Source organism: Narcine bancroftii, chromosome 5 (genome assembly GCF_036971445.1).
Source record: "Narcine bancroftii isolate sNarBan1 chromosome 5, sNarBan1.hap1, whole genome shotgun sequence".
NCBI lineage: Eukaryota > Metazoa > Chordata > Chondrichthyes > Torpediniformes > Narcinidae > Narcine > Narcine bancroftii.
This window is the reverse complement of record NC_091473.1, coordinates 221,409,662-221,431,105: the sequence shown is the minus strand read 5'-3', so window position 1 is coordinate 221,431,105 and position 21,444 is coordinate 221,409,662. Positions and strand designations below refer to the sequence as shown.

At 38.1% G+C, this 21,444-nt stretch overlaps 1 protein-coding gene across 7 annotated transcripts in view; it reads left to right on the top strand.

The window, feature by feature from the left end:
* LOC138764914 (NACHT, LRR and PYD domains-containing protein 3-like) overlaps positions 1-21,444 on the top strand; it is a 37,509-nt gene that overhangs the window by 7,678 nt on the left and 8,387 nt on the right. For 4 of the 7 annotated variants that reach the window (XM_069941350.1, XM_069941348.1, XM_069941349.1 and 1 more), the window contains exons 3-5: positions 3,879-4,045; positions 17,609-17,771; positions 17,868-17,933. In XM_069941350.1, the coding sequence (XP_069797451.1) occupies positions 3,879-4,045; positions 17,609-17,771; positions 17,868-17,933 (396 nt within the window). Of the gene's footprint in view, positions 1-3,878; positions 4,046-17,608; positions 17,772-17,867; positions 17,934-20,203; positions 20,309-21,444 lie in introns of those variants that run through there. The other 3 variants (XM_069941351.1, XM_069941353.1, XM_069941352.1) reach the window with 3 other exon arrangements.

Sequence of the window (21,444 nt, the reverse complement as noted above, 5' to 3'; positions counted from 1 at the left end):
CCCATTTCCTTTGGAGTTATGAAACCATGCACATAACTGGTCAATTAAGTATGATTAAAATAGTGGGTTTTGAAACTTTCCACTCGCATACCACCTTAAGTAATCCCTTACTGATCACAGGAATTTCTGAAGATGGAATGTGATCTTAGGGGGAAGTTTGAAAACCACTGCTCCTAACCATTTCCTTTTCACCCTTAACCCATGTCCTCTGGGTTGTACCCTCAGTGGAAAAAGCCGACCTATATTTACTACGTCTGGAACCCTGATCATTTTAAATACCTCTGTAAAATCTCTCTTCATTCTTCTATGCTCCAGGGAATAAAGTCCTAACCTGTTTACCTTTCCCTGTACCTCAGTTCCTGATCCATGCCCTCTTTCAATCTTATTGATATATTTCCTGTAGTTCGGTGACCAAAACTGCACACAATACTCCAAATTTGGCCTCATCAATGTCTTGTACAATTTTATCATAAGATCCCAACTCATATGCTCAAGACTTTGATTTATGAAGGCCAATATGCCAAAAGATCTCTTTACCACCCTATCTACTTGTGATGCTACTTTCAGGGAATTATGATCTGTATTCCAGGATCCCTTTGTTCCACTGTACACCTCAGTACACTACCATTCACTGTGTATGTCCTTTCTTGCTTTGTCCTTCCAAACACGTCATATCTGTCTGCATTAAATTCCATCTGTCATTTTTCACCCCATTCTTCCAGCTGGTCCAGAGCCCTCTGCAAGTTTTGAAAGCCTTTGCATCATCTGCAAACTTACCACATTGTCAACTATATCAATGATCTGGATGATAAACAACAATGGTCCCAGCACCAATCCCTGAGGCACTCCACTTGTCATAGCCTTCAGTGTGAGAAGCAATCATCCATTATTCTCCTGTGTAGCCAATGTCAAATCCAATTCACTACCATCCCATGAATACCAGCATCTGAACCTTTCTGACTAATCTCCCATGTGGGACCTTGTTAAAGGCCTAACTAAAGTCAACATCCACAACCTTTCTTTCATCAACTTTCCCGTAAACCTCAACACTCCATCAGATTGGATAAACACTACCTACCACACACGAAGCCATGATGACTATCCTTAAACAGTCCTTGGCTGTCCAAATACTTGTCTACACAATCCCTAAGAACATCTTCCAATAACTTGCATACTACAGGTGCTTAATCTTTTATCCAAAATTCTTGGGACCAGACACTTTTTGGAATTTGGAGTTTTTCAGATAATAGAATAATCTGAATAATCAGTGGTACTTTTAAGTATTTGCACTGCTGGACGTCAGGGGCGGTTGTGGCGGCGCTGGGCATTGGGGGCACTGGACGTTGGCAGTGGTTGCGACGGAGCTGGACGTTGGAGGCAGTTGTGAAAATGTTCGGTTTTCAGAGGTTTTCGGTTTACAGAATTTCAGATGAGAGAATTCGTACCTGTTCTGACATCAGGCTCACAGGTCTTTAGTTTCCAGGGTTACTTCTGGAGCCTTTTTTTTAAACAATGGAACATGAGCTACCCTTCAATCCTCCAGCACCTCATCCATGGCTAAGGACACTAACTTTTTCTGCCAGATCCGCAATTTCTACACTAGCCTCCCTCAAGGTCCAAGGAAATATATTGTCAGGCCCTGGGAATTTATTTACCCTTAATAGCTTTAAGACTACAAGCACCTCTTCCTCTCTAATCTCTATTGGTTTCATGGCCTCACTGCTTGATTTCCTTATTTCCCACAACTCCGTACCACAGTAAATACCTCTTCCATCTCTTCTGTTTCCATACTTAGCCGACCACTCTGATTTTCGAGGGGATTAATTTTGTCCCTTACTATCCTTTTGCTCTTAATACCTGTAGAAATCCTTAGGCTTTTCTTTACATTATCTGACAAAGGAACTTCGTGTTTTCTTTTGGCCTTCCAGATTTCTTTCTTTAGTTTTTTTTTCTTGTATTTTTTATACTCCTCGAGTACCTCATTTGCTCTGTGTTGCCTATACCTGCTATACACCTCTTTCTTCTTCCGAACTATATCCCCAATATCCCTCGAAAACCAAGTTTACTGTGCCTTTAATCTTAACAGGAACATGCAAACTCTGCTCTCAAAATGTCATCTTTGAAGGTCTTCCTCCAACCAAGCACATCCTTTCTCGAAAACAACTCATCCCAATCTGCACATTATGGATCCTATCTCATTTCAAAAAAGCTTCCCTTTCTCTAATTTAGAATCTCAACCTGAGGCCTAGACCTAACCTTCTCCAAAATGATCACTGGACCCAAAATATTTCCCTACACATACTTCTGTCACCTGTCTCATTCCCTAATGGGAGATCTAGTATTGCACTCAATGATTCATAGTGTACTATGATTGTATATATCTTTGGAGATAAAGAAAGATCGAGATCAAGGCATGTATATTGACTATGATGTTGAACAAGAAAGTTTACATAGCATGGGATCAGGTGCAGTTTACAGACATTCTAGAGAAACCCAACAGTTATGCAGCACCATAGAAATTAAAGGGTATACAATGTTTTGGGCCTAGATTATTCATCAGGTATGAGCAAAAGCAGCCAGCTGCCTGAATAAATAGGTGCAGGAGAAGAGGCAGGGGGAATAACAGAGCAGGAGCAGAGGGGTAATCATTTTGTTCAAGAGTGTGTGAAAGGATCTAACATATCTGGAATAGAAAGGGTAGGAGCATTTTGCAGGCTCGGATCTATGTAGGAGACAGGATGAAAGACAGCGCAAGCCCATTATGAGGTGATGAACAGTTTTTTTTTCTGCTTCTAAATCAAAACATTAAATTGGTGGTGAAGGGAGACAGAAAAGCATCTGGCCATATTACTTGGCTTCATTAATGAACTCAAGAACCTTGAGGGATGTCATAGGAAATTAGCGCTGTCTGTTTCTATTTTCAAATCTGGTTTTAATACAGGTACACAATCCTTTATCCAGGTTTCTAAAATCCGGAAAGCTCCAAAATCCGGCAAGTGGGGAGAGAGACGGCAGCGTAAGTTGGGCAGGAGGTGTGGGGGGGGGGGGGGACTGGCAGCGTGAGTCGTGGGGGGGGAAACGGCAGTGCGACTAGAAGGGGTGGGGGTGGATACGGCAGTACAATTTGGTGGGCTAAAATCTGGCTTTCCGAAATCCGGAAAAATCCGAAATTCGGAACACACTGTTCCCCCAAGGGTTCCGGAGAAAGGATTGCGTACCTGTATTTGCAATATCTATATGGGTCAAATAAAACCTGTGTACCGAAGGAGGATCAACTCGTGTCATTTTTTAATGTTAAACGTGCTATTCATCTAATTGAATCCATGCTGCCTCATTCGTTTCCCCTGCAATTTTTTCTCCTATCCACATCAAATCTCCTTTTGAAATAATTGAACATTTCTTCTTCATTCACCTTCATAACCACAGTTCCACCTCAATTCCACTTCTCCAACTGCATTTTGCATACTATTGTATGTCTGTCTGCCTATTATTTCACCCCAATCAAAACTCCACTCAATCTCTTTTCCTTCAAGGCGCATTTTCCAATTTTCTTCCAATCTAAACCTGTAACCAAACTTCCTCTCACTGGACCCACAGCATCAATGAAAATTAGTTTTTGGTTTGTTGTGGCATGGTTTGTGAACTGTAATTTCAAGTCAAATAAATAAACATAAGGGATGGCATGAAAAGCTAAACAAGAAAGGATTAGTTGCAGAAGGCATGAATTTGACATGCAATTTAATTTGTTGAGACATGCAATGATGAAATGCCAAATGATTTTTCAGAAGACATTTGATGTAATTTATAAGAGGCTTCAGCAGTTTGGTAAATGCAAACCCTGGAATAATGATTGTTAATGTTTCACTTTTTTCCCTTAGATCTGACCTTTAAGTTCACTAAACTTTTGGAAAATTGCAAAGAACATCATCTGTTCAAATTAACGCAATTCTACCGGGACCGATTAGAAAAGGCAATTGAGGAAGAGGTGAAATCAATCAGCTCTGTGTTGAAAGAGAAGCAGCATTTCAGTGAAAAAGACCACTTGGTGAGTGGCACAAAAATCTAATGAATTTCATTTCTCCCATATTCACAAAACTGAAAGTGCATTAACTATGAGAACACAAAGGTTTGTTGAAGGGAAACAGAGCAAAGATAAAGTGATAAATTTGAAAACTATTCTCAGATGTTTCTGTACAGCAAATAGGTATGATTTGACTTCCTGCAACGACAAAATTGCACCTCCTTTCTTGGCTAAATTTAAGGAATTTGGAGGTGACAATGATCTGCAAAGAAAATGAGAAGCATTTTGAGCAAAAATATAAGACTCCTTCCTATTCATTCAAGATTCCTTTATTGTTATGTAATTGACTTTAGTGTGCTGTCAGGTAGACTGATTCACGACCAGCCAAAATTGGCGGGCACCTCTTCGTCAGAGAAAGAGAAGCAAAAGAGGCTTTTCCCACCCCCCCGAAACTGAGTGTCTGTGAATTGTCCCCATGCATCCTCCATAGCCCCATAAACTTCAGTCTGAACCACCAGCAACCCGAGCTCCAGATCCAAACCTCCAACATGACTAGGAAATTTTCAGCGCTCTCAGCACCCTCTCACATCCCAGTTCCAATACCTGGTACCCCTTCAACCAGCCATGAGCAATTCGCAGCCTTCTGTGAATCCTTTGACCACAGCTTCCACCAGTCCGCAGCCTCCATGGGTTCCTCACCTTGAGTCAGCAACAGCCCCGCCACCTGTGTGTCCTCAGCTGCAGAGAGAGCCCCCTCACTGGTCCGGCGCCATGGTCACCGTGCCATGGGTCATCTCCTCTGCTTCTCAAGTGGGGTGTTCTTCCACTTTCTGGTGCCCTATGCAGTCCTCTGCTTACCTGGAGTATGGAACCTGTCGTGACAGCTGCCGATCATAGGTGTGCGCCATCTTGCGTCTAGACCCCGCGATGGCAGGATTTTAAATAATATCACCATTGGTTCCTTTAACAGGCTGTTTAAAACCTGTATAGAGTTGACGGCAGTCAGACTGGGCAGTTCAACCCTGCGGCGATTCTCTGCAGAGCCGCACCAGCAGCAATGCTGCCGTTACATCATTGCCTTTATAGTACCTCCGCCAGCAAAGACATTTCAAATGGCGTTTCATAGAGATATAGCACAGAAAAGTCATCCATCGACCAACTAGTTACATTAATCTGACATAAATCCCATATTTTCCTCCCATGCTCAGCAATATTCTTTTCTCGCCCTCCCAAAGTCTACTGCTCACCTTTGTGAGGGGCAATTTAGAGCAGCAAATCAGTCATCCAATCTGCATATTCTCGGGATACCCAGACAAACCACATACAGACTCATGGAGAACCTGCAAATGTCAGACAGCTGGTCCCTGGCTCTATGAGGCAGCTCTACTTACTGAGCCACTGCAGGTGGCCTAAAGAGGGACATTTATCCAAAAGCCACACAGAATTAAAAAGCTTCATCACATGGGAGCTTCTTGAGATAGAAGCAACTGCCTATCTTGGCACTTTTATTTGGAAAAATGGATTACAACTTCAATTACGCATGTGCAGTTAAATCAATGCATCACCAAACTTTTACAAGCTGCTTCTCTGCAACTAATATGACACCACAATGGTGTTTGTTTGAAATTTGTCATTAAATCCTAACTGCATTTATTTTAATTTTTATACTGAAGAAGGATGAAAAAAAATCATTGATTAGTTTAAAAGTGATTAAATAAAGCAGTTAATGTCACTTTTTAACGTCTGAGGAGTCTCATTCCCTCACCCCACAACTACTTCTCCCAAGCTACATGCACTATTTCTGAATTGCTCTAAGTTTAAGTTTATTGTCCCTTTATACCAAGGGAAGTGCAGTGTGAGCAGAGTAATTACACATCCCAGACTAGTACAGCAAGAAATCACAATGTGGGGCAGTAGAGTGACAGGTATCAGTTGTTACAGAGCAAAGGTTAATTAATTTCATTGTTTTGGAGGTCGTTCAAGAGTCTAATAACAGCAGGAAAGAAACTCTCCTTCAACTTTTTGGTGTGTGATATCACACTTGTGAATCTCCCTTCCAATAGAAGGTGGAGAGTATATGATGGATGCAATGAGACTTGGTATGTTCATTGCTTCTCTGAAGCAGCAGAAAGAATAGATGAAGTCATTGAAGGGGCAGGAGTTGTATGTTGGACTGAATTGAGTTCACAACCTTCTACGGATTCCTGTGATCTTTGGCAAAGCATTTCTTGTTCAATGTGGTGATGCACCCTGATAGAATAAATTCAATGGTGCAAATGTAGAAATTTGAGGAAGGCAGGTGACTTGCCAAATTTTCTCAGGCTTTTCAAGAATTAGAGGTGCTGGTGCATCAATATTTGTGGACCAGCATAGTTCACTGGAGATATTTACTCCTGGGTGCTCAGTGTCTTTCAATGCAGACTGGAGAGTGATCTGCACCATCTTCTGGAAGTTTTTTACTTCCTAGCTCCAAGTCACTAGTCTCTCTATCACCCTTATATATTCCAACTTATTATTGTTAGAGATCTCCAATTAGCTGTTCATAAATTTATCAGACTAGCATTTTGGCACTGCATCACAAATACAGCTTATGTCTGATCCTAATCAGACCACCTGCGGTTGAAGCACTTGTATATGCCCTCCTTTAATACTTTGTTTATGCCCATCATAAACTTATAATTGATGTCATGCTATCCAAACATCAATCAAATCACCATCTTTCCATTATTGCAACACCTAGATCCAACTCCCATCTCTCTCGATCTCTGTAAACCTAGTTTCCCACTTTCATTTTGGAGAGTGTAGTACATCTTGGTTATACATTTAAGTGTATTCCCCTGCCAAATCATTCATTCAACTGCACTAATTTCAATTCATTCCACTTCACTAATTACAATTCATTCCACTTCACTAATTTCAAGTGGGGCCTTTCTCTTAGGAACGACCTTAGCTGGAGAAAACAAAAGAAAGTCCCATTAGCTGCTCCATATTTATTTCGTAATTGTTCAAAAGACATGAGAGATCCCACCACATAACAATCATCAATATATCTTAATCCTTTTATCATACAATGAATTCAATATTTTGTTACCCAGATTCATAGGTAGTAATAGTTTTACTCAAGGGTGTTCTTAATGAGACACCTGCTTTTTTTTCCCCAGTATACTCATTTATTTTGTGCCATATTCTAATCCTATGTATTATTTTAGGGTTATCTGTCTTTTATGTTAATAAATAAAATCCTTCGCTGTTTCTTATTGAATTCAATCCCATTTGGATCCAAGAAAGGGGACTGTCTTTTGTAAAAAGGAATGAAAGAAAATCTTTCTTGTGCTGATAAATAGTATTTCTTAAAGTCCAGATGTCCTTCCACATTGTTAACTTTTCCAATGAAATTCTCGGCACTTTGTTATTCCATAGGAATTGTCTTATGTAATTATTCAATAATTTAACTAATTTTTTTGGTCGGGCACTAGGCAACAATTGAAAAGATGCTGTAATCTTGGCAGAATACCATTTATTCTTCCCACTAATCAACAGGTCTTTTCATTTCTGTAAATTTTTCTCTTTTTCTAAGAGTATAATTAAATTTATATAAGTTCCATAAATTATTATCTGTCATTATTCCTAAATATTTGATTCCATCTATCTTCAATGTAATCCTATTTATTTCTTTTTGATTATATATTTTAGATAACTCCTCTTTAACTGCCAAGATAAAACTTTTGCACCCATTCTCCTAATTCATAATATTTTTGGTTTTTAAATATAGTTTTTTTCCATTCTATGTTTTATAATGTGTCATATTTCAATTTTTATTCTCTAATAATCTATATTTTTCTTGTAACCCTGTTCTCTGAGAATCTTTTTCCAATTTTGTATGTCTTTCTCTAGACCATCCAGCTTCTTTCTTAAGATTTTTTTTGTATAACAAATAATTTGTCCTCTTAGGCTTTAAGCCTATCCAATATTAAAAAGCAATTATCAGTAGAAAGGAGATTAGAGTTACAAAATGGTTCTATCTGTCTCTTAATAAACTTACAAAAGTCCTTACTCTTCAACAGTGTGGTATTGAGACGCCATCTAAACACACTCTACTTTTTAACTGCGCAGACATTAAAAACAAATCAATCCTTGTATGTGAATCATGTATCCTTGAGTAGAACAAATAGTCTCTTTCTAAGGGATTAAGCTGCCTCTATATATGAATCAAATTTAAATCCTTCATAAACGATCGTGTCATTTTTGCATCTTTTGCCCTTGTCACTGTTCTGGCCGATTTATCCAATATTGGATCTAGACAGAAATTGAAGTCTCCTCCAACCAGTATATTTTGTCTTCCATCTGCTGTTTTTAAAAAGATATTCTTCATAAAGGCTTCATCATCATAATTTGGTGCATTAGATGTCCGTAAATGTCCATGATTCTGCATAAATTTTACAATATGTCATACAAATCTTCTGGCTTGGTCAGTCAGTGTATCTTCTATTATTATTGGTATTTATTTTTAATTAGGAATGCTACTTTTTTTGCTTTTGAGCCAAATGTAGACGATGTTACTTGTCCCACCCATCCTTTTTTTAATTTAGCATGTTCCAATTTAATAAGAGGTGTTTCTTATAGAAAGACTATATCTGTCTTTAATTTTATATGTATGCCGAAATCCACCTCCTTTTCACTATTCCATTTATCCTATTAACATTAAGACTAATACATTTTAACATTCTATCCATATTGATTTTTTAAACAAATATTGTTGAACAATAAAAGTCTTTTTGATTGTTTAAATAATAGTGATCTTTCCCCTTTAAAAAAAACATAGTGTCCCTGCCCTGACTGTGACGTAAACAGGAAACCCCGAAAGCCATGAAAAAAGCCCAAGGAATCTCTCAAGGATGAAGAACTCCATCTTTTATATATACTCCTCTCTGGGCACCATTCTCCCCCTTGGACCAAGTCTTCACTTTGCTACTACTTTTCCCAATTTTCTGAACTCTCTGTAAACATTTCAATAAAATTTTCTTTTCAACAATAAATACAAAATGTTTTTTTTTAATATAACTTTTACTTAGTCCCATTGTAAACATTCTTCACGGTCTTCTTTGGCAACCGTAGTCTTTTCATAAACCTCGCAGGAAGTCTTCCACCTCTTTCTTAGTCTTGAAAAATTATAGATTACCTTCTGCTGCTTTGCCCCTCAGAGTCACAGTGTATATCATCGAATATTTCTAGTTTTTGAAATGCAATTGCCTTTTTACATCATCAAATTACTTCTTTTGCTTAATCAAACTAGGACTAAAATCTTGGAAGAATAGCACTTTTTCATGGTCAATCTCCAGCATGCCATTATTTTACTTAGAGTATTCATATGCTGCTCCCAGAATTGTTTCCCATTCCCAGTAAATCAAAAGTCTTACCAGGACCGGTTGTGGTCACTGATCACCAGCTCTTCTGGGACCGAAGGTCGGGTGAGCCCTTTCAATATGCAATTTTTCTCTGAATTTGTCTTCTCTCAGCACTTGTGGGATCCATGTTTTGAAGAAGTTCACCAGATCTCTTCCCTTGATTCCTTCTTTCAGTCCAATAATTTAAACATTATTTTGTCTGCTAAAATTCTCCATATGGTCAATCTTGTCCAGCAGACCTTGTCTGTCCAACACCCATTGCTTTGCATCTTTCTCCAAAGCTTTTAGTTTATCCTGTGTTTTTACCAAGTCTTCTTTTGCTTGGTTCATTCTTTCCATTAAGTCTTCATCGATTTCTTTAATTTCAGTCATCCTTTCAGTCGTGTCTCTCATTACATTTTCGACGCCAGCAAATCGATTGCTCAAGTTTTCCATTTTCTCCAGGATAATATTTGATTATTGTCTTGACTCCCCAGCTCTACCAGGGTCCGTCGGGCCCAAGGTCGCTCTTGCGCCACTCCTTTTTTGGCTTTTGCTCCATGTTCCTGGCTGAGTAGAAGCTTCTTCCATTTTTGTTCTTGGCTGCCTTGGTTTCTTAATACTTATTTTGTCCATTTTTTTTAGAGAAAAAAATCTTAATTTTAAGATGTTGTCTTTTTGATATTCTTCACTGAGAGGTCGATCAAATGGCCACAGACCCACTACTGTCATTATTAAACATGGAGTAAAACATGAAAACCTACAGACGCTGTGATTGTAGTAAAAATAAAGAAATGCTATAGGATCTCAGTGGTTTTCGCAGCACCCACAGGAGGTAAAGATATATAACTGACATTTCGGGCCTGTGCCCTTTTTATCTTGATGAAGGGCTGAAGTGCAAAATGTTATATATCTTTACCTCCTCTGGACATTGCATGACCAGCTGAGTTCCTCCAGCATTTCTGTATTTTTTTTCTACTTCTACAGGTTTACTATGGTTCATTTTCCCTTCAGTAACCTGCCACCAAAATTACTTTGCCTGGAGTCATGCTGTGTTTTTTTAAAATTTAAACACAACAAATTAACAGGCAATTTCGTCCCACTAGTACATGTCTCCCAATTTCCACACAATTAACCTACTCCCCTGCCACTCCCATCCCCCCACCCCCAGTACATTTCAAACAGTTGGAGGAAACCTGGGCCTCCAGGGTAAACTACTCAGATACAGGGAGAAAGTATAAACTCCTGACAGCACAGGATTCAAAAACGGGTCTCGATCACTAGCGCTGTAAAAGTCTTGCGCTAATCACGATACAACCATGCTGTCCAATTTATACACACATGTATTATTTAATGTGCAAGTGAAATTATTGTCAAAAGTATTTCCTTTTTCTCAGTGGTAGCTATCAAATTACAATCCCATTATAACAAATGCTATTTGTTCCTTTGTTAGTATTTCTCTTCCCCACTCCTCCTCACTGTATTTGTTATACTGATTCTTGCTGTTACCTTTATATTTAGGATGATCAGTTTTTTTAAAATTCTCTCCTTCAAGTTTGCTCCATCCTAGTAGCATTTTCACTGAGACATGTTGGATGTATTTTTGTTTTCACACTGTGAACCGTATCAACCAAAATATGTACAAACATTTCTCATTAAATATACACAGTGTCATTTTCTCCCTTTTTTCCCCTTTCCTTCCCTCCCCACTTCCCACCTCCTCCAAAACCCATAAATATTCAACATATACAATAAAACCATTAAACAATATCTTCACACAAAGGAAAGTAAACAAGAAAAATGCATGATCAATTTGTTACATACTGAATCTAGTCGTTTTGTCTTCTTATCATTTTAGGGGATGGAGGTCCGAGGCAAGCTCTCTCTGTTATGTTCCATGTATGGTTCCCAAATTTGTTCAAACAATGTGACTTTATTTTTTAAATTATAGGTTATTTTTTCCAATGGAATACATTTATTAATTTTATGTACCATTGCTGTATTCTCCGGCTCTCTTCCATTTTCCAAGTTGACATTATATTTTTTTTTGCTATTGCTAAGGCTATCATAATGAATCTTTATTGCGATTTATCCAATTTGAGGCCTAATTCTTTACTTCTTATGTTACTTAAAAGAAAGATCTCTGGATTTTTTGGTGTGTTATTTTTTGTGATTTTATTTAATATCTGATTTAATTCTTCCCAAAACGTATTCACTTTCGTAAATGCCCAAATTGCATGTACTGTTGTTCCCATTTCCTTCTTACAGTGAAAACATCTATCTGATAATGTTGAATCCCATTCTTTTCATTTTTGAGGAGTGATATTGTGTAACCAATTATACTGTATCATGCATAACCTTGTGTTTATTGTATTCTTCATAGTTCCAGAACATAACATTTCCCATACTTCATTTTTTATCTTTATGTTTAAATCCTTTTCCCACTTCTGTTAAGGTTTATAGTTTATTTCTTCATTTTCCATTACTTGCAGCTTAATGTACATGTTCGTTATCTTTGGCTTGGCTTCGCGGACGAAGATTTATGGAGGGGGTAAAAAGTCCACGTCAGCTGCAGGCTCGTTTGTGGCTGACAAGTCCGATGCGGGACAGGCAGACACGATTGCAGCGGTTGCAAGGGAAAATTGGTTGGTTGGGGTTGGGTGTTGGGTTTTTCCTCCTTTGCCTTTTGTCAGTGAGGTGGGCTCTGCGGTCTTCTTCAAAGGAGGTTGCTGCCCGCCAAACTGTGAGGCGCCAAGATGCACGGTTTGAGGCGTTATCAGCCCACTGGCGGTGGTCAATGTGGCAGGCACCAAGAGATTTCTTTAGGCAGTCCTTGTACCTTTTCTTTGGTGCACCTCTGTCACGGTGGCCAGTGGAGAGCTCGCCATATAATACGATCTTGGGAAGGCGATGGTCCTCCATTCTGGAGACGTGACCCATCCAGCGCAGCTGGATCTTCAGCAGCGTGGACTCGATTATAAATCTTTTAATTATCATTGTGTCTGTAATCACATATTCAAAACTGCTTCCTTCAGGTAATCTCAATCTGTTTCCCAATGTATCCTTTATATAAGCTTTAAGTTGATGATATGCAAACATTGTACCATGAGTTATTCCATATTTGTACTTCAACTGTTCAAATGTTAATAAATTATTTCCCAAAGAACAATTTTTTATTCTTTTGATTCCTTTTCTCTCCTATTCTCTAAAGGAAAGGTTATCTATTGTAAAAGGTTTTAGTGGATTTTGCATCAATAATAATTTTGGTATTTGGTATTCATTTTTTTTTCCTTTCTAAATGGATCTTCCATGTATTAAGTAAATGATGCAATACTGGTGAGCTATTATATTGCACCAGCTTCTCATCCCACTTATAAAGTATATGTTCCAGTACCTTCTCCCCTATTTTATCTAGTTCTATCTTAGTCCAGTCTGGTTTTTTCCTTGTCTAATTAAAAAATGATAAATACATTAATTGTGCTGCTCTATAATAATTTCTAAAGTTTGCTAACTGCAAACCACCTTGGTTGTACCTCTCTGTTAATTTATCTAACGCTACCCTCGGTTTCCTCCCTTTCCACAAGAATTTCCTTATTATTCTCTTTAGTTCGTTTTTTAAAAATTCTGTTAATGGAATTGGTAACATTTGAAATAAGTATTATATCCTTGGGAACATGTTCATTTTAATGCAGTTTACCCTCCCTATCAACATTAGCGGTATTCTTTCCAATGTTCTAAGTCTTACTGCAATAATAATTTAATTTGTTCAAGTGGCTTAAGTTATTATATCGGATTGCTTGTGCTTGCCATTTAAATGGTGATTCTTTTTTAAATTCTGTATAGTCTGCGTTACTCATTGGCATCACTTCACTTTTCATTGATCTTGTACCCCGATATTTCACCATACTCCTTCAATTTCTTATGTAATTCTTTTATTGATATCTCTGGTTCTGTTAGGTATACTATGACGTCATCTGCAAATAAGATGATTTTATACTCCTTCTCCTTTACTTTTATCCCTTTTAGTTTATTTTCTATTATTATCAGTGCTGTCAAATGTTCTATTGCTAAGGCGAACAATGAGGGGGATAATGAACATCCCTGTCTAGTTGACCTACTTAATTTAAATTGATTTGATACATATCCATTTACTGTTATCTTTGCCAATGGTCCATTATACAATGCTTTAATCCAATTTATATATTTTTCTGGTAGATTGAACTTCTGTAATACTTTAAATAAATAATTCCACTCTACTCTGTCAAAGGCTTTTTCTGCATCTAAAGCAATAGCCACTGTTGGCTTCTTATTTCCTTGAACTGCATGAATTGGATTAATAAGTTTACAGACATTATCCGCTGTTCATCTTTTCTTAATAAATCCACTTTGATCTTGTTTTACTATTTTTGGTACACAATCAGCCAATCTGTTTGCTAATAATTTCAATATCATCTTATAATCTGAGTTAAGTAGAGATATTGGTCTATATGAAGCTGGTGTTAATGGATCCTTCCCCGTCTTTGGTATTACTTTAATTATTGCTATCTTACATGTATCTGGCAAGTTTTGTGTTTCTTATACCTGGTTCATTACTTCCAGGAGAGGAGGAATTAATAACTCTTTAAATGTTTTATAAAATTCTATTGGGAATCCATCCTCTCCTGGAGGTTTTTTAATATATCCTGTACTTCCTTAATTTCAAATCGTTTTATCAGTTTGTTTTGTTCCTATTCTTTCAATTTTGGCAGTTCAATTTTTGCTAAAATCATTCTATTTTATCATCTTTCCCCTCATTCTCAGTTTGGCATAGTTGTTCATAAAATTCCTTAAAGTTTTCATTAATCTCTGTTGGGTTTTATGAAATTTGTTTGTCCTTTTTCCTTGATGCCAATACAGTTCTTTTAGCTTGTTCTATTATAAGTTGCCAGGCTAATATTTTATGTGTTTTTTTCTCCCAGTTCATAATACTTTTCCTTTGTTTTCATTGTGTTCTTCTTCACCTTTTACGTTTGTAATGTTTCAGATTTTATTCTTTTGTCCGCCAATTCTCTCTTTTTCATCATATCATCCCTTTTTACTAATTTCCTTTCTATACTTACTATCTCCCTTTCCAACTGCTCTATTTTCCAATTGTAATCCTTTTTCATCTTGGTTACATAACTTATTATCTGCCCTCTAATGAAGGCTTTCATTGCGTCCCATAATATAAATTTGTCTTTCACTGATTCTGTGTTTATTTCAAAATATGTTTTAATTTGTCATTCAATAAACTCTCTAAATTCCTGCCTTTTAAGTAGCATGGAGTTTAACCTCCATCTATATGTTCTTGGTGGGATGTCCTTCAGTTCTATTGCTAATGAATGATCTTATAGTAGACTAGCTTTATACTTCAGTTTTCCAAACTCTCCCTTGAATATGGGCCCTCAACAAAAACATATCAATCCCTGAGTATGTTTTGTGCCTACTCGAATAATATGAATATTCCTTCTCTCTTGGGTGCTGCCTCCTCCATATATCCATAAATTTCATTTCCTACATTGACTTAACCATAAATTTGGCTACTTTATTCTTTTTGCTTGTCTTTTGTCCAGTTTTACCCAACATTGGATCCAAATTAAGGTTAAAATCCCCTCCTATCAATATATTTCCTTGTGTGTCTGCAATCTTCAAAAAAAATCCTGCATAAACTTTTGATCCTCCTCATTAGGCGCATATATATTGAGCAAATTCCAAAACTCTGAGTATATCTGACTCTTTATCATTGCGAACCTCCCTGCTGGATCTATTATTTCCACCTCTATTTTGATTGGTATATTTTTGTTAACTAATATGTCTGCACCTTTAGCTTTTGAATTATATGATACTACCACTACATGTCCTACCCAGTCTCACTTTAATTTGTTATATTCCACTTCAGTTCGATGCATTTCCTGCACAAATGCTATATCTATTTTTTCCTTCTTCAATAAATTTAGTAGCCTCTTCCTTTTAATTTGGTTATGTATTCCATTAATGTTTATAATCATAGAATTCAACGTGGCCATCTTATATCTTGCTTACACTTCTTTTCCACTTCCTCGCCTCCTTCATCCCCTTTTTTCCCATTTTGATCTCTTAGTTTTCCCTTATTAAACTCAATGTATGACAACACATTTAAAACATAAAATACTCCAACAGTTCCCACACCCAATTATACCTTAACCCCAAATGCTCCCCCCCTCTCTGAGTTGCCCCTTATCCCTTGCCGGACAACCACAACTTCCCTTTCCATTTGGATTGCGATCTTGCTCGCAAGCATCAAGTGATTTTGCAGTAAAGGTTATTCCCTCTCCTCCCCCCCCCCCCCCCAGCCCCCCCAGAAAACACTTTTTTTTACACATACAACAAAGCTCTCTTTTTTCCCCCTTGCTTCCTTCCTTCCCTTCTCTTTACCTTCTTTAGTTCTTTACAGCTTTACATATATACACTTTATCACCGTTCTTCATCTCTTCTGTCCTGCAAATGTTCTGCGAATTCTTGTGCTTCCTCTGGATCTGAGAACAGTCTGTTTTGCTCCCCAGGTATAAATATTTTAAGCAGGGCTGGATATCTTAACATGAATTCATAACCTTTTTTCCATAAAATCGTTTTTGCTGTATTAAACTTCTTCCTCCTCTTTAAAAGTTCAAAACTTGTGTCTGGGTAAAAAAATATTTTTTGACCCTTGTATTCCAATGGCTTATTATCTTCTCTAACTTTATTGCTTGCCCATTCCAGTATATTTTCTCTTGTCGTATATCTAAAAAATTTTACTAAGATGGTTCTTGGTTTTTGATGTGCCTGTGGCTTCGGAGCTAGTGCTCTGTGTGCCCTTTCTATTTCCATTTCTTCCTGCTTTCTGTCATTCCCAGGATCTTCGGGATCCATCCTTTTATAAATTCCTTCATGTCTGTGCCTTCTTCACCGTCCTTCAGGCCCACTATTTTTATGTTGTTTCGTCTACTATAATTTTCCAACATATCAATTTTCTGAGATAACAACTCTTGTGTCTCTTTAATTTTTTTGTCACTTTCTGCCAATTTTTCTCTTGTCATTTACTTCCATTTCTACAGCCGTTTCCTGCTCTTCCATATTTTTCCCTATTTCTGTCATGACCAGCTCTAAACTTTGCATTTTATCTTCTGCTTTTTTCATTTTCCTTTTAATTGCACTAAATTCGAATGATAACCATTCTTTTAATGATCTCATTTGTTATTCAAAAAAAGCTTTATCTATATTCTGTCCATCAGTTTTACCTTCCATTTCTCTGTGAAGATCTTGGTCTTCTTCTTCCTCTTCTTCTGTGTCTGTACCTGTGTTTGTGTCTTCTTCTCTTTGTGTCTGTGTCTCTTCTGTTTTTCCTGATGAGCTGCTTCTATCTCTTTGCTGGGCCTCTTGCTGTTAGTCCTCCCCTCCTGGACTGCTTGTCTGTCGGGCCTTCTGCCGTTGATCCTCTTGTCGGTCACCCCTCCGTCATTCTCCCTCGTCTGTTTCCTCACTTCCTCCTCTGCTGCCTTCCTTGTCCTCCAGCTGAGCGCCCTGGTGTCGGGCGTCCCTCAGCTGATCGCACTGTGCCTGCCCTCTCCTCTGCTGAGCCCCCCTCCCATCAGTGTCCTCTTTTTCCTTTGATTGCGCACTCTTGCTTGAAGTCCACTGGTCGGGAGGTCGTGACTCCACAGGGCAGGCACCAGCCTTGGGGATCGGGCGCTCCTCGCCACCACAACTCCCTGTTCCTTCATGCAGGTAAGGCCTTCTTCTTTCTTCTCTGGTGACTTTTCTTTTTTTCCCAGTTGTTTTTACTTTCTCCTTCTTGGGTGCCATCTTCTTTCTCTTCTCTGTAACTTTATTTTCTATTTCTTTGTTGTGCTTTGTCTTTTCCTAACTTCCTTTTTTTCTGGAGAGGGCTGGTTTTCCCATCACGTGACTCCTCTCCGTTGGATCTATTTTTAAAGTCAGAGGGATTAGTGCAAGTGTCAGTATGAGTATCAGTTTAAAATCTTATTGAATGTCTGAACAGACAGCGCTGATTTGGCTGTCCGGTTTCTACAGAATATTCATTTACAGAATATTATTCTTCCAATCACTTCTTTATCCAATGGATACATTGTTCGAGATTCTCTCACTGGAAAATGTCAGTTTCCTGTGCTTGTCTTTCTCTCTGATCAACAATTATTATTGTCCACAGAAAGTGGTGGAGCAACAGAGCAAGGCCTATAGTTCCAAAGTTCTTTTCACTCTTGTGATGGGAAAAGGCTCTGCTGCCCGAAAAGTTATGTGGGAATCCTTTGTGAAAATGATAAATAGATTACCAAAGTTGAAGAGAGTGCTAAAAGAGATACATGAATTGGGTAAGAAGAAAATTGCATGCTGCATTCAAAATGTCCATATTTTATCATAGAGTTACATGGATTTATTACAATACAAAATTTAAATTATTTGAACAGGCACTGATCCAGCGGATTTCATGAAATTAATCCGTGATTTTCCTGAAGTTCCCACTCAACTGAAAGGTAAGTGACAAATTAGATTTTAATTTTTTTTTCAACAATAAGGGAACTGCAAATATGGTCATATTTCATGATCCATTCTGAAATGCTCGTGTGGTTAGTGGGCCCTTTCTTGTATTGGTGCATTCCTGGTAAATTTGCTTCCATGAGCTTCCACAATGCTGTTGAGTCTGAATTCCAAGATTTGAACTTGGATGATGGAATGGCAAAATTCCATATCAGAGAGGTGTGAGACTTTGAGGATAGAGAACCTACAATTGGCACTACTGTTGTGTGCATGGAGCCCTCCCTGAACAGATTTTGGAGAGTTTTTTTGGATTGTAGTTGAGTAATTGCAAAGTAACTTGCAGATTTCGCACACTGCTAGTAATAGAAGGAATTTTTAGGGTGATAGATTAGGTGCTGGTCAAGTGAGTTATTCCATTGTCCATTGTTGAAATTATTTCAGCCAAGCAAGCTCATCTTCTAATACACTATAGACTTAACTGTTCCACCACTTGCACAATAATTCCTGTCAGGAGGTGAGGTGTAGTTTTTAGCCTTCTCTTGTATCCATATTATTTTCATGCCTAGTTCAGCTGGATTTCCCATCACAGCACCCTGTAGGTGCTGTGAAATTCCATAGACTCCGAGCAAGGCCATGAACAGCAAAATTTATGAAAATACCTTGCAATGTCCTACCAAACTCTGAAACCTTTTATAGATCAGGCAGAACCCTGGAATACTGTAACCACCCCCCCAAAAATAGCTGTCTGTGTGCTGAAACGGTGTGAAACCTCGTCTACATCTGAATAGAATCAAACCAGAAAATCTGCAGTTGCTGGGGACTAGTGCAATCCACAAATGTGGTGGAGAGACTTGGCAGGTCACGCAGTGTCAATAGTAGTAAAGGTTAATAGCCATTTCTCCATCCCTTCCCTTACAATGACCTCCCTTCTCTTATACATTTATTAGGGGGTATTTTTTATGACAATGTTCATTTTCATATTCGAAGCAGCATTTGTGCCACGACGGTGCTTGGAATGAAATTTTACAACAATAGAGAATCTAACCACCCACCCTCAGCATTCAGTGGCACAAGTGTTGACAAGTCTCCCACTATTGTCAAAATCTGCGATTTTGAAACTTAACTGACCATATATGTATCAAAAATGAGATATTGAAGCCAATGCGTGCAAAAAAAAGTGAGTCTCACATCTTGAAATTTAAAAATGGTTTTAAAAATCTACAAGTCACTAATCAAGAGAAAGATAGAATGCTTTCAATGGTTTGGATAAGTCCCAATCCAGCAATGCTGAAGAAACCTGCCACCTTTCAGGATTATTGACCTCTTTGAACTTGTATTTGTTTCATTTTCATTGTATCTGGGTTGCAAGAGTGCTTTATTGCATGGGTTGTTTTGACTGCACCCATTGTATCTTCAACCTCTGACACTAGGAAGCACAGAAGACACTACTGACTAAAGATTCAGCTTCAAATTGAACATCATCCTGCCATGAACATGTTAATTTTTCATCATCTCTGGGTCTAAAAATCCCTACGTTATCATATGGGGGGGGGGGGGGGGGTGTGCGGAGGACTTTTAGCAAAGGAACTGCAGCCTTTCAAGGGGATGATGGTTTACGACTGCCTTTTGAAAGACAGTCGGGGATTGCCAATTAAATGCTGCTCTTTACTGCATCCTGAAAATAGATTTTAAAGTAAAAAAAATAGAACTGTGAACCCAGTACATATTGTTGCCTTGCACTGTTTGACTACTGGGTGTGATTGTTCTTAAGTACTCCAACCATTGCCAATTCAAAATTGTCCTACATTATTGCCTGTCTACTCTTTGAAATGTTGTCCTGAATTTTCTGGATAAGCAGTAGCTCTTAATACAAGCCTTCAAAACAAGAAAAAATATTATTTCTCAATCTTGGAACCCAGTTATTTGGCCCCTTTGCCTTCACCAAATCTCTGCTTGATCACACTTAAAAAAAAATTCTAGTTTCCATTCTTCCAAGATTCAGATATTGTGACAATAGAAGAAAATGCAGGAAATAATCATCAGTCAGGCAACAGCTAGAAAGAGAAACCGACTTAACAGTTTGAAGCAAAAATATAACTGGATATTATGAATTATTTATGGTTGTGTGGTTATTTCTTGCAATTCTTACTTCGATTAACATTGTATGCAAACCAAGGCTATTATTAACTCTATTCTCTCCTTAATACCTTAAAATGCCATCTGGTCCCACTGTGTACCTGAAGAATATTGGTCAATCTTTAACTACAACCAAGAATTGCAAGATATTCCACATGAAACCGGAGTCCTGAAATAAGACAAAAATATTTAAATGTTCTTTATCGTTGCTTTCTGATGTGGATACACTTTAGAGGTGAGACCAGTAAAATTCCTGTTGTAAAAAATGGGAAAAGAATAATGAATTGGGGTCGTGGAGAGAGTGGGGGGGGATGGTGGAGGGGAGGGGGGAATTGGCAGAGTTTTGAGCCAACAGAAGGAAAAATTGATAATTCAGAAGGCACAGAATGCCTGAATTAGAGCAGGATGAAGGTCAGTAGGTTTATTGGGTGCTAAAGGAACAAATGATGTATTTCCAAGCAATGAGGCTCGTGATTTTCAATTGATAGTACTGGTACTCCTAAGTGCCTGTTTCCTTCTCCTTAATGAATGCAATTGCAGGAATCGGAGCTTCTGTTTGTCAGCTCATGGTCCACCTGAGTTCTTGCGTTTTCTGAATGGTATACCCTGCCATGACTGTCCATCAGTTACTGTTTAGGATGGTGACAGGATATCCTGGATGGTCAAGCATCTTGAGCTTTATTTTGGAATTGTACTCATCAGGGTTAGTGGACAGTATACTCCAATTACAGTGTCACAGCACAGAAGCAGGTCCTTTGGCCATCACATCCATGTCAATCTTTTTAACCACATACATAATAGTTCTATTTCCCTGCACTTGGTTTGTGTTTTTCCATGCCTTGTATATTTTAAGTACCTGAATAAATGTCTCTAAAATGTTTCTGATTCCAATATCCGTGGTTGCAAGTTGAAGTTGTAATAAAACCATTTTCCCTTAAATCCCCAATCAAACTCCTTTCTCCAGGGTAAGTTTGGATATGGGCTTTGCAAACACAGGCAAACTCAAGCTCATGCAAAATGCTGGGAGAGCAACTGACCAAAAGCTGAGTTGAAGGAACGGAATGTGATTTGAGCATCAAAGGAAGAGCAAAAAATGGATGATATTACAGAGGTGCAAGTAGATGTTCCTTGCTATAGGAAACCTGATGAGAAATCATGTTGGTTGATTATCTTTGCCTTCCAGTGCACTAAGTAATAAAAGAAACATTTAGGTACACAAGATTATGAGGGATCTAGATGGAGGAAATGCAGGCAGGCTTTTTTCACTAAGGTTAGATGAGACAAGAACTAGAAGACATGGGAGAAGGGTGAAAGATGAGATGTTTAAATTGGAACTAGGGTAAACTGCGCAGTAAGTGGTGAAAATGTGGA